Genomic DNA, 14,141 nt, shown 5'->3' with positions numbered 1-14,141 from the left:
TTCGACTAGGATCCAGGTCGAAAGTTCGACTAGGATCCTGGTCGAATTCCAGGTCGTGGATCCTAGTCGAATTCCTTCGACCAGGATGGCAAGGCTGACCCCTATTTCGACTAGGATCCAGGTCAAAATGTCGACTAGGATCCTGGTCGAAAAAGGGCTGGAAATCTGAAAAATCAGAAAATTAGGGAAAAATCCCAGAAAATTAGGGAAAAATCCAGAAATTAAGGGAAAAATCCGGAAAATTAGGATAAATCCCAGAAAATTAGGGAAAAATCCCAGAAAATTAGGGAAAAATCCAGAAATTAAGGGAAAAACCCCGGAAAATTAGGGATAAATCCCAGAAAATTAGGGAAAAATCCAGAAATTAAGGGAAAAATCCAGAAAATTAGGGAAAAATCCCGGAAATAAGGGAAAAATTCCTGGAAATTAAGATAATTCATGATAAAAGGAAAATTCATTGTAAATGTGTAGGTCGCTCCACACTTTACGAAAAAACGAAACCCTGTAAGGGAACAAATAGAATTAACTTCTACGAAACCTAATCAATGTTTCCCAAAAGGGGGGGGGCAAATGATAGGGATAAATAAATTATGATAGTTTAATTAAATACTGCGTTAATTGTACAAAGTGTGGACTGCTAGGCCCAATAAGAAGATGTATGACATTCAGACCAGAAAGGTTAACATGCTGATCAGGCCTGATGGACCAGATCAGGCCTGATGGAACAAAGAAGGCCCAAAAACCCTGATTATTAGTTAATTTCGTAATTAATTAATAAGGGAAAAATCAGCTATTGAGAAGAGTCCCGATAAGGATATAAATCCTTACAGATTAGCCTCAAGGGGACCTAAAAGGATAAGGAATCAGTTTCCTACTATCTAGGACTCCAAAGTCCATTCTAATTATGAGACTTGCCCACCAAGTCTCCTATACCAAGTCCAATTCAAGGACTCCCAACATCTATATAAGGGGCCTCACCCCACAGACCAGAACTACGTTTTTTGACTTGATCCTTGGCAATCAGCAAGGTACGTAGGCATCTTGTTAAGGCAGATTGAGTCACGAGATACAAGAACAGTCAAATCGAGCCTTAGAGCTCACATTCCTTTTTATTAAATACAGCAAATAATAACCTTAGTATTTTATCCATAACAAGTTTCAAGGCACCTTATCTACGCCCAATATTTCCAACTTGTAGGATCCCCATCCTAGGGTCTTCTTGACCTTGTAAGGTCCTTCCCAATTTGGGCTAGCTTTCCTTTCTTTCTAACTCCCGATGACTCAATATTACTCAAAACCAAGTCTCCTTGATGGAAGAACCTCTCTAAAACCCTCATATTGTAATAGAAGGAGGCTCTGTGCTGATGCTCTGTATTACAAGCACTGGCTTCATCTTGGACCTGGTCAATAAGGTCAAGAGCGAGCCTCATGCCTTCTTTATTAGTTTCTGGTTCATATGCTTCAACCCTCGGTGATCTGTGGATGATCTCAAGGGGCACTACTGCCTCAGATCTGTAGGCCAACATGAATAAGGTAGCTTCAGTTGTAACTTTGCAAGTATTGTGATATACCCAGAGTATAGGTAGCAATTCGTCCATCTAAGTAATTTTTAAGCATTAAACCCTCTTCTTGAGTCTATCAATGATGATTCGATTAGTGGCTTATGTTTGCCCATTTGCTTGAGGATGGGCAACTGAGGTGAATCAGAATTCTATGATGTTGTCGTTACAATACTCCTTGAACTTTTCATTGTCAAACTGTCACCCATTATCCATAACAAGGATGTGTTAGATTCCAAATCGACATATCACATTCTCCCAGAAGAATTGAGAAATCTGCTTGGTGGTTATCTTGTCCAATGCCTTGGCCTCAATCCACTTAATGAAGTAGTCAATGGCGACCATGATGAACTTCCTTTGTCCCGATGCTACAGAAAAAGGACCTAGTATGTCCATTCCCCATATCATGAAAGGGATGGGACAGCTAATAGACATGAGCCTATCTAGGGGCTGTCGAAATATAGGATCGTGCCTCTGGCATCTATCACACTTCTTCACACAAGCCTTCACATCGGCTAACATTGTTGTCCAGTAGAACCCCAATCGGGTTATTTTGTGAACGAGGGCCCTGGCCCCCAAGTGCTGCCTACAAATCCCTTTATTAGTTTCCTTCAGTGCCTCTTCTACCTCGTGATGCCTCAAGCACTTCAAATATAAGATCACGAAAGACCTTTTGTACAGAAGGCCTTCAACCAAAAAGTACCTCACCGCTCTTACTGACAACTTGCGTGCCTCTTGGGCATCGTCAGGGAGCCAACCCGTCTCAAGGTGGTTCTTGATGGGATCAATCCAGCATCTAGTTAAGCCAATTAGTGCTATCAAGTTTATGATATGGATTATCGGTATCCTCAAGACTTGGAAGTAGATACTTCCTGGATAATTCTCAATTTTAGATGAGGCGAACTTAGTAAGGGCATCGGCCGTAGTGTTCTCCTCTCTTATAACCTGTTCTGCGTACCATTCATTAAATTGAGTCTGTATTCCTTTCACGACCCTTAGGTACTTGGCCATGGCATCATCTTTAGCTTCAAACTCCCCGTTAACTTGGGCAACAACGAGCCTTGAATCTCCACAAATTTTAAGACTCTTAGCCCTCACAGCTCTAGCTAAGCCTAACCCAACTATCAAAGCCTCATACCCTGCCTCGTTATTCGTAGTCGAGAAGTCCAACTTCAATACATATTCGATCATAAACCCTTCAGGGCGTTGCAAGACTAGGCCTGCACCACTAGATTTTATTCTGGACGCTCCGTCAAAATGGAGAACCCGGTACTCCTATAGAGTCAAGTCTTTATCCTTATCCTTTCCTCCTTCTTCTAGGGTTACTATATCTTTCCCCTCGACTTCTTGGTTGTTAATGGTGTATTCGATCCACGAAGTCTACTAATACATGAGCCTTGATGGTTGTCCGAGGCTTGTACTTGATATCAAATTCACCCAACTCAATTGCCCATTTTATGAGCCTCCCACTTGCTTTTAGTCTGTGAAGGATGCTTCTCAGGGGCTGGTCTGTCAAGACTTCCATCTTATGTGCCTGAAAATATGTTTGTAGCTTCCTGGAGGCTGTTATGAGGGCGGGTGTGAACTTCTCAGTGGTGCAGTAGTTCAACTCGGCTCCGTAGAGCACTTTGCTTACATAGTAGACAAGCTTTTGAACTTTCTGTTTTTCTTACCAATGCAGCGCTCACAACTTGCTCAGAGACTGCAAGGTACATGTAAAGGATGTCCTCTGGAATTGGTTTGGCCAATAACGGGGCTTCAGTCATGTATTTCTTAAGTTGTTCAAAGGCCTCTTGGCTTTTAGTAGTCCACTCAAAATTCTTCACTTTCTTCAAAGTTTTGAAAAAGGGTGGGAACTTGTCTCTTGACTTGGAGATGAACCTTCCCAAGGCCGCAATTCTCCCTGTCAATTTCTGAACGTCTTTTATGGAGTGCGATGACTCTATATCTAGGACAACTTTGATTTTGTCGAGGTTTATCTCGATTCATCTTTTTGAGACCATATGACCCAAAAACTTTCCAGACCCAACACCGAAGGCGTACTTCGCAGGGTTTAACATCATCTTGTGGTGCTTCGGCACTTGGAATGCCTCTCTGAGGTGTTCAATTTTATCGGCCTTGGCTAGGCTTTTGAATAACATGTCATCGACATAGACCTCCATGGTTTTTCCAATCAGATGAGGGAATATCTTATTCACCAATCTTTGATAGGTGGCTCCTGCATTCTTTAATCTAAAAGCCATAATAAGATAACAAAAGACACCAAAGTCAGTTATGAAAGATACCTTGTGAGTATCATCTTTGTGTATTTTAATCTGATTGTAACCACTGAAGTCATCCATGAAGCTTAACAATTTGTGCCCAGCAATAGCATCGATCAGGGTATCAATCCTTGATAGAGGGTAACGGTCCTTAGAGTATGCATCGTTGAGGTCAGTAAAATCGATGCACATGCTCCACTTCCCATTGGCTTTCTTGACCATCACAGGGTTAGCCAACTATTCGGGGAATTATACTTCCTCGATAAATCCAGCTTCAAGAAGATTCTCAACCTCCTGCTTAATGGCTTCCAGCCTATCAAGGGAATAGGTTCTCTTCTTCTTCTGTACGACCTTCCGAGTTGGATCGAAATTCAGCTTGTGAGTTATAAGGTTGGGGTCGATCTCAGGCATGTCGGCCACTGTCCAAGCAAACACATCGTTGTTCTCTTGTAGCAACTTTGTTAATTGGTCCCTAAGCGGTATCCCCAAAGATGCTCTAATGTAGGTGACCTTATCAAGGTCTAATGTGTATAAGGGAATTGAGACCAATTCCTTAGCTAGCTTCCCCCTATGTTCATCATTCTCTCGGACATCCATATCTTCTATTGGGAGGACCTGCCCCCAACTCCATCGGGCCTAAATGCTGCTACATAGTAGCTTTGAGCCATATTTTAATCTCCTTTCTCTTCTCCGATATCATTTTTGGTAGGGAACTTGAGTACCATATGGTAGGTCGAGGGCACAACCTTTAAATGTGTGAATACCGGTTCTCCCCATGATTGCATTGTAGCTAGAGGCTGCCTTGACAACCTAAAAGTTTAACATTTATGTGGCCTCTTTCGGTTCTTCCCCAATAGTCATGGGAAGTCGAATCGCTCCTTCTACTTGACACCCCATTCCATTAAACCCACCCGTAGATTGGTGCATCGGAGGGGGTCATTTGGGAGTCAGTTTACCCTATCCTTAGAAACGTGTTGTGAAACAGAATATCTAGGGAAGCTCCATTGTCAACCAGGACCCTCTTGATAAGAAAATTACCAATTATCAGGGTGATAACTAGGGGATCATCATGAGGGAATTTCAAACCATCGAGGTCGGGGTCGCCGAATTCAAGTGTCATCTCAGTCTTGACACGTTTGGGTGCCTCTTCGACTATACTCATCACCTCTCTAGCATAAGCCTTTCGAGAGTTCCTTATTGTCCCAACGGATGTTAGCCCTTCGGAAATAATATTAATCACTGGCCCTCGGGGCTATGGGTTTTGACCTTTGTTATTACCCCTTGATCATCATCTCTATTGTGGCTTCCGCCATTATCACCTTTAATGAATTTTCCATACTTTCCTCGTCGGATGAGATACTCGATCTCATCCTTGAGCTATCTGCAGTCGTTAGTATCATGAATAACATCTTTATGGATCCTACAAATTTGGTTCTTTTCCCTCTTCTCGGGGTCTCCCCTTAGTGGCTTTGACCATCTGAAATCACTGTCTTTCTCAATTTCCATCTGTATTTGGCTCCTTAGCGCATTCAGCTCTTGGAAGGGGGATCAGAGTTCTTTCCAGTTTGAGGATATTTGTCCTTGGCATCATACTCTTGGTCTATTTTCCACTTTTTGCTGCCGGTGGGTTCATTGTTTACCACAATCTTCTTCATGCTTTCCTCCACCTTGATGTATTATTCGGGCTTATTTTGGAGCTGTAACATGTTTTCAGGGGGAGCTTAGCTAGGGACATCTTGAAAAAAACATTTTTGGTCCCTTGTTGAAGGGCTATCATAGCTACTTTATCATCAATATCAGTGACCTTTAAGGCTTCCTTTATGATCCGATTCAGGTAGTCTCTAAAGGAATCTTTTGCTCCTTGCATAATTCCTATGAGAGAAGCTGAAATTTCTCATACACTCTGCCACTAATGCATATTTGGCTCCTTGGTCTCGCTGTCTATTGGGGTCTCGGTGTTTAATGCATCTCTAGATCACGCTTCAACATTTGGATCTCAGTTTCATGAGCCCTAATCCTCTCTTGTACATCTCGGGGAATAATCCCTTTGGTGCTCCTGGGCTGTTGATAACCACTTGGAACTGGCTCCTTACTAGGGTGTCTCCTTCTTGGAGCGGCATCCTTGTCTCATGATTCAGAGTCTCTAGCAGAGTAGGGTCCAGAGTATTCTCGGTTCTCGAAGATAGGAGCCAAGCCACAGATGTATTGGGGCATCCGCCCTTGTCCTTCGCCTCGATTAGAGAGACCACTTCCTCTGACTTCTAGGTATAAAGGCATCATATAAGGTGGGTTGGTATTCCCTAGAATCAAGATTGCTGAGTACTCATACCCGACGGGTTGAGAGTTTATCGCTGCCTGTAGTTGTTGGGGATTTGTCCCCTGAGGAGCTGGGGGATTCGTCCCTTGAAGAGTTGGGGGATTCATCCCTAGGGGCGGATCTTGGATCGGGGAATTCATCCCTTGAGCTTGAGTCCCAGATGCCCCTACATGGGTTCCTCCCTCGGTGGTGGAAGTCGAGTGTGGGATATCTCCACCGTGGATAAGATCGTTTGTGATGGAACTATGTCACCGGCTCCGTTGTTACTTTTGTTCCGTGTGCTCACCATGGTTTCTGTTGTCTTCCCACTAGACAGTGCCAAATATTGTGGAATAAAAACTAGGGTTGTGATTGCAATTAATGTTAAGGTTGTTAAGTTTCGAGCTTTAATGGATGTTCTCGCAGTGAGGGCTAGCTGTCCTCGCAAGATACCTACATAACTCTGTGTTGTAGAGAATCAAGCCAAAAATATAGTCCTAGGTTGAGGGGTAGAACCCTTTATATGGATGTTGAGTCTAGGGTTAGACTGGGGTAGGGAGACTTGGTGGACAAGTCTCCAACTTAGATGGTAAGTAGGACTCTCCTAGATGGTGAATTCTAGATCCTTTATCATAGAAGTTTGTTTCTATGTTGGATACGATGTTGGTGTCATTATGGACCTCACTCTCAATTCTGCTCGGCGGGCCTATCACGTAGCTAATTTTGGTCGTGGGCTACACGACCCACTTTGAGTCATGGTCATCACAGTCTGCTCGGACTATCACGACTGATATTGGACCGTGACCGTGATAACCTACTTTGGGTTGTGGCATCACGGGTTTGGCCAGTCAATTTTAAGACACAATTAATTTAACAATAATTGTGTCTTTACGGATTACTTTTCATCCATATCAATACGTGATCAAGTAGGGCACATTTTATTTAAATTAAAAATAAAAATATGTAAATATTACTGTTGTATTCATAAATAAATATAATATATTTATTACACATGTCATATTTAATCATAAAAAATGATATATTTTTTAATTGAAATAACTTATATAATATATGAGATAAACTATACCGCAAAAAGTTGAAAAAATTATAATCTATTTCTACATTAAAATTTTATATACTTATTATTATTTTTAATTAATACTTGTAGAATTTTTGTTCCTCATGCACATGACATCCAAAATATCGGGAAAGGATTTGCAAATAAATCATAAAATTTTAAAAATATAAAAAAATTATTTATTCTCATTCTGAACATGTCTATGCCTTGCACGTACTAAGTAGCTAGTATGAGTCCCCCTCTTTCTATTTCTCTAACACACACCCTCTCGCACATACTATTCAATTTGATTAATTAATTCCTGATTGTAGAATCTGTCATAATCCGATATGATTCTCTATCTCTCATTAACTTAGCATTATATTATGAAATTTTTGCTAATTTTTCAATTTCTTTTATATATAATAGCCCAACATGACTATAAAATTGACGAGACATCTTATTCTTGTGAAATGACAGATTTGCCCATTTATTTACTATATTAAAAAAATGTCATCAATGGGGATCAAACATGAGTCTAATCAGTCTAAGCCAGTATAAGTACACAAATGTTCTGGTCGTCGCTGAACACATGGCAAATATGACAAGCAACGAGTTGGCGGAGGCTATCTGGTTCTACAGAGAACATCGAATCCGAGCCCAAGAAGAGGCCGACCAGGCTGAAGATTCTGAAGGGTCAGGATACTCCTACCAATCACGCCACTCCATTTTTGATCGACTTGGGAATAAGATCAAGAAAACATAAAAAGCTTAAAGCAACAAAAAGAAACAGAAGCAACCAAATAAAAGAAATTGGAGGAGAAAAGGGAGCAGATCTGTAGAGAAGAGGAAGCAAAACTTGAACTCAAAATTCAAAGAAAAACGCAACTGGAGGAAGAAAAGATATTGGGGAAATCCAAGTCAAAGAGGACCCATAGAGATTCTACCCCGGAAAGCGTATCTAATGATGAAAATGACTAGAAAAATCTTAAAGACATGATCAATGAGCTACAGTGAAAGTGGGAAAAGACTCCGGCTAAAAATTGAGGGGACCCTGACCCCCTTCAGTCATTCCCTGGAGGTCTTACGCTTGTGGAAGGGTCTCAAGCACCACAACTTTGAATCCTTTGATGGGATGGAAGACCCAGAGGAACATCTCAACTACTTTGAGCAAATAGCCCAGATCTAGTACAACAATGACCTCAATAAGTCCATGTTCATCGTATCCACATTCAAGGAAATGGCTCAATGGTGGTTCAGTAGAATACCCTTCTGAAGCATCCACAGTTGAAAGGAATTTAGGGAATCTTTCCTCAGGAGGTTCTGGGATAATAAGAGTCATGAGCTATATATGTGCCACCTGGAAATAATCCATCAATACAATAATGAGGCCCTCGTAGCTTACATGAGGCATTTCCAAGAAGCAATCAACAAAATCTCAAACTTGGATGAAAGGGAAACTTTGAGTATATTTTGCAGAAACCTGGACCCAGAACATAACAAAAGATATGTTGTGGAACTGATCAACAAAGAGCCTCAGAGCTTGGATGCAGCCTATGCCATGGCTTCCACGTTCATCAAGGAGAAAGACGTGCTCCAAGCATTGAGAATGACCCAGAATGGGGGTTCGGGAAGCAATAATTCTGATGACCGAACAAAAGGGGGTTACCATCATGATAAAAAATTCAAGCAGAGCCAATAAATAAACTTTGTCCAAAATACTCCTATCTTCTAAAGGCTCGGCCCCGGGACTGAGTTCAAGAGCGACCCTAGTCCAACCAGCCGTCAAGGGAACCCAAGCCTGAGCCGGAATGGACACCGTTGAACCGAACACGGGCACAAATTCTGAAAGAAATCAGGGACAAAACTTTCTACTATTCTCCTAAACCAATGCAGACTCCACCATAAAGCCGGTCCTACCAGCGCAATTACAATCATCGTGAGACTCATGATCACAAGACAGAGAATTGTGTATCTTTAAAATACCTCATTGATGACCAGATTAAGAAGGGGAACCTGGGTCAATACGTATCCCGGGACACGAAAGAGAAAGGAGAAGGATAAAAAAAATAAAAAAAATGGTGAACATGGTCCTGGGAGGCTCCCACTCACCTCCCCGCAGCCCAAACATAAGGGATAAAGTCATATCTATTCAATCTTTCCCTGAATTGGCCATTTTCTTCGGCAACAAGGATTATAAGGGAGCCAATCCGAATCACAACGAGGCCTTGATGGAAATTTTGAATATTTTTGATAATAAAGTCAGGAGGATGCTGATTGACAATGACTATTTGTTAACATTTTATTCAAGTATAATATAGACCGTATATAGTTGGGGAGTGTACGCTCAAACGAGTGCAGGGAAGATCCCCTCTATAGGTTCAGGAATAACTTGGTCCCAATTCAGGGAACCCTGTATCTACCTGTCGTATTCAGATCTGCACCCAACCAAGTTACTCATATTATCAAGTTTTATATAATCAATACTCCTTCTTTCTACAATGGAATCATTGGCTGTCCGACTCTAACCAGGATGCAAGCAATTACTTCCATTTCCCATTTGAAGTTCAAGTTCCCAACTCCAACTGGAGTTGGTGAAGTAAAAGGCGATTATAAGGTCACGGAGAAGTGCTACAGTCAGGCCTTAGTCATGCCCGAAACTCATCAAGATAACAAGAGGAAATCCACGGTCCTCCGAAAATTACAAAGCCATAAAAAATACCGCCCTCACTCAAAGAACGGTTCTGGGAAAGAGGTCAAGGTTATTAAATCCATCATGAACCTAGAAGCAAATAAACCAGGTCCAGAAGATTAAGGCCAAGCAACCAAGTCATGGAAGTCACTAAATTAAACCCGTCCCTGGACTAGGTCTGTCCTACCATGCAAGCAACCAACCCCGGGGCAATTGTTCATGGGAAAGCAATCAAAAAAGAGTTGAGGCTCAGGCTCAAAGCTATATGAAAAATATTAAGGCCCGAATCCAGCAAATGGTCTCCACCCAGGACCAAGCAAAGGTTAAGACTGTAGTCAAAACAGAAGCAGTCCTAATCGATGAAAGCAACTCGACAAAGAAGGTGAAAATAGGTTTCGGGATAGAAATGATTTCCAAAGAGGAATTAATATCTCTGCTCCGAGAGTATGTTGATGACTTTTCCTGGAGTCCAAAGGATAGGTCAGGGTTGCATGAGTAAGTTTCCATGCATAGTCTGGATATCAATCCTGACAAGAAGCCAGTAAAATAGAAAAGAAGAAACTTTGCTCCAGAAAGGCAAAAAGCAATAAAAGAAGAAGTGGAGAAGTTGCTCAAGGCTGATATTATATGTGAAATAGAGTATCCGAAGTGTCTAGCTAACATGGTCATGGTAAAGAAGCCCATCGACACGTGGAGAATGTGTATGGACTACACAGATGAATAATGCATGCCCCAAGGACCCCTGCCCTCTGCTAAACATAGACCAACTAATTGACGTCACCTCTGGGCACCTTATATTAAGCTTCATGGACGCCTTTTCCGGGTACAAATAGATCAAAATGAAACCAGAAGATGTTCCAATGACAACCTTTATTACCCACGGAGCGGTCTACACATGTATAATGCTACCTTTTGGACTATAAATGCGGGGTCAACCTACCAAAGGGCAATAAACCAAATTTTTAAGTCTCAGCTTGAAAGGAACCTAGAGTCTTATATCAATGATATGATTGCGAAATCCAAAACCATCCTGGGTCACATTGCAGACCTCAAAGAATGCTTTGAAAATCTGAGAAAGTATGAACTAAAGCTGAATCCATAGAAATGCACCTTTGGAGTGAGAGCCGATAAGTTCTTGGAATTTATGATAAGCAACCGGTGAATTGAGGTCAATCCTGAAAAGATAAGGGTCATCCAGGAAGTGCTAGCTCCCGGACCCTATACCTCTACTTGTCTTCCAGGGTCCTGGTAGTTGGACAACACTGATCTGGGAAGAGAATGGGTAGCAGAAGCCGGTCTATTATGTAAGCCAAGTGTTAAAAGATGTTGAGACTATGTATCCAAGTCATGAAAAATTCACCCTTGTCCTAGGAACTGCATCAAGAAAGCTCAGACATTACTTTCAAGGAAGGGAGATCCGGATTGTCAATGATCAACCTTTAAGGAAAATAATTCATAAACCAGATGTCTCGGGAAGACTTGTGAATTGGGATGTTGAACTTAGCCAATTCAATCTTACTTTTGTTCCTAGGACAACTATCAAAGCTCAGGCTCTTGTTGATTTCATTGTTGAATGCAATTTTCCAGACTTGGGATTCGTACTCATGGAAATTGATCCCGGAAGCACGCCGGCTGCCAATCCTGAAGCATGGACTTTAAATGTTGATGGATCTTCAACAAGTGAAAGATCGGGAGTCAGAATCATCTTGAAAAGCCCAAACGATTTCATGGTCCAAACTGCAATCTCCTTCAACTTCCACCCAATAAACAACCAAGCAGAATATGATGCCCCGGTTGCAGGGCTGAAGCTTGCCTGGACCTGAACATCTATAGTGATTCTCAGATTATCGTCAAGCAAACAAATGGGGAATACATAACATAAGATCCAACTTTAACCAAGTACCAAGTTCTAGTGCAAAGCTACATAGCCCTGGTACCCCGCTACCAAGTTTAGCAAGTCTCCAAAGAAGAGAATGCAGAAGCTGATGCATTGTCCAAACTAGTACAAAACTCCTCGGACCTGGACTACTTTGTTTACTTTGAAGAACTGGAAAGGCCAACCATAGAGACCAAAGAAATCCTAAAAATTGATAATACCCCAAACTGGATGACTCCTTTCATCATTTACTTGGAAAAAAGAGAGTTTCCGGAAGAGAAAGAAAAGGCACAAAGATTGAAAGCCAAAGCAGCCAAGTTTTTTCTCGAAGAAGGAATACTCTATCGTCGGATCTACTCTTCCCCAATCCTGAAATGTGTTGGCCCGGACGAAGCTGAATAATGTTCGAGAGAAGTCCATGAAGGGATTTGCGGGGATTGTTAGGCACAAAGCATGCGCTAAATAAATCACGCAAGTATACGCGTTCGCAAGTAATATAGAATAATTTCTAGTTCGTTCCCACAAAGACTCTAATTAATTATATTTAATTAACACTTACTCACTAATGAATTATTACTCATCAATGTCAAGATAATAATAATTAAGGTTGCTTAACTAATATTAACTACGAGAATCAAACACTTAAATTAATAATATTAAACACACATGAGATCATAACTTCATTACTACTTCATTCAATAGTTATTGTTATTACCCTTAGCATGTAATGATGATGATATTAATCGAACAACACGAAACTGATAGACGCCAACTTTCGTTGCACGAATACCATTCTACCAAGCATCCACAATTAAGATAGAAGTTGAATAGGCATTAATTATATTGAGACCCTATATGTCTACAGAATTTGACAACATAATGATTTAAGCACAAGTTATTCATTATATTTACACAGGGCAAGTAAAACGGTTAGAGTTATCCACTAATCATGCATACAATACATGAACCTATGCTAGCATGGCAAGTTCTAAATCTCAAGATTCACTATCGCTTCACAAGAGATTAACAGGCTATCTTACATGTTCGCGACACACATAAGATGGATAAGCACAACCTATGCTAGATATCATACAATCACCACATACCAAGGTATTAAACAATTAACTAAAGAAATCTATAGTAAATCCGCTATGATCCCATGATCATGATTAGCCCATAATATAACTCATCGTCACCATGGGTTCATATGAAATCATGATATAACACAATGATCTAAACTAATAAAAATACTTAATAAATAATGAAGTACGTCACAAGAGTATTAAGGTTCAAAGAATAAAGAAAACTAGCATCCACTGTTACAATGAATTAAAAGAATCACAAGATAAATGTATGCTTCCTTTTCTTCATTGTTGCGTGCTAAAATGGTCTTCTTGATCTTCTTGCCTTCGCTCCTTGTTACTTGTTGTCGAAAACGTCTTCCAAGATTGTTTATATAATAGCCCAAAAGAACCAGCGCTAACAGAAGCCCAATAGAACTTGAATTCTAAAAATCTGCACCCAGGCGGCCGTCTCCTCCTTCCAGGCGGGCGCCTGCTACTAGGCGGTCGCCTGCTCTCATCAGGCGGGCGCCTGCAACCCTTCTGGAAAAATTATTATTTTGCTTCTGTTTTTGCTGAATTCTTCGCACATCTACCCGGGACTGACTCCAAGCACTTCCTTAAACTTATTTTGATGAAATCCACCTATCTAAGCAAGTTATACCCTGAAATGCAAAAACACTCGAAAATGCGTTAAATACACAAAATACTCGAGTTCAAGACACCAATTCAAGCCGTAAGAAACGCTCTAAGTGATATAAAATGCCACTTATCACACCCCCAAACTTAAATCGATGCTTGTCCTCAAGCAGCACCGACTCAAACTCAGAATAAAACATGCATGAATGCAAACTACATGAATGCAGCGATCCCCATAGTAATGACTAAACCAACTAACACATGACATATCAACAAATGCAATTAGGCGACTAGAGATCAATCAAATCACGCAAGCTAACATACAACTAGAAACGTGGTGTGTGCGAATGCTTAACAAATATGCTTCAAAACTAGATCAATCACCATAACTTAATTATCCTCAAAGCAATCACAAGCTTATACGAAGAATATATTATAGACACAAAATGACTTATAACACTTCAAGATTATTGTAGTTTATTACGGAATCATGCTTTTATTCAACACATAAACAAATGCTTATTTGATCGTGCAATGAGTGAGGTCCACAAAAGACTTATGCAATGGTATCCATTTAGCGATCGTTAGTTTAGCGGATCCCAGACTATAAAAGCCTTAGGTCACTAGGCACAAAGTCCCCTAAGAACCTAATAACTCGATCAAAGAGCTCACTCCTGATCAATTGTGCATTAAACCATAT

The 14,141-nt window shown here is 40.9% G+C and overlaps 1 protein-coding gene across 1 annotated transcript; it reads right to left on the bottom strand.

The window, feature by feature from the left end:
* Positions 1-1,208: 1,208 nt before the first annotated feature.
* LOC141714392 (uncharacterized) lies at positions 1,209-1,598 on the bottom strand. The gene has a single exon (XM_074517913.1). It carries the CDS (start codon positions 1,596-1,598, stop codon positions 1,209-1,211), a length of 390 nt encoding a protein of 129 aa, XP_074374014.1.
* Positions 1,599-14,141: the final 12,543 nt, after the last annotated feature.

The sequence above is a fragment of the Apium graveolens genome, chromosome 3 (assembly GCF_009905375.1).
Source record: "Apium graveolens cultivar Ventura chromosome 3, ASM990537v1, whole genome shotgun sequence".
Lineage (NCBI taxonomy): Eukaryota > Viridiplantae > Streptophyta > Magnoliopsida > Apiales > Apiaceae > Apium > Apium graveolens.
The sequence above is the reverse complement of the archived record's forward strand: the minus strand, read 5'-3'. Positions and strand labels throughout refer to the sequence as shown.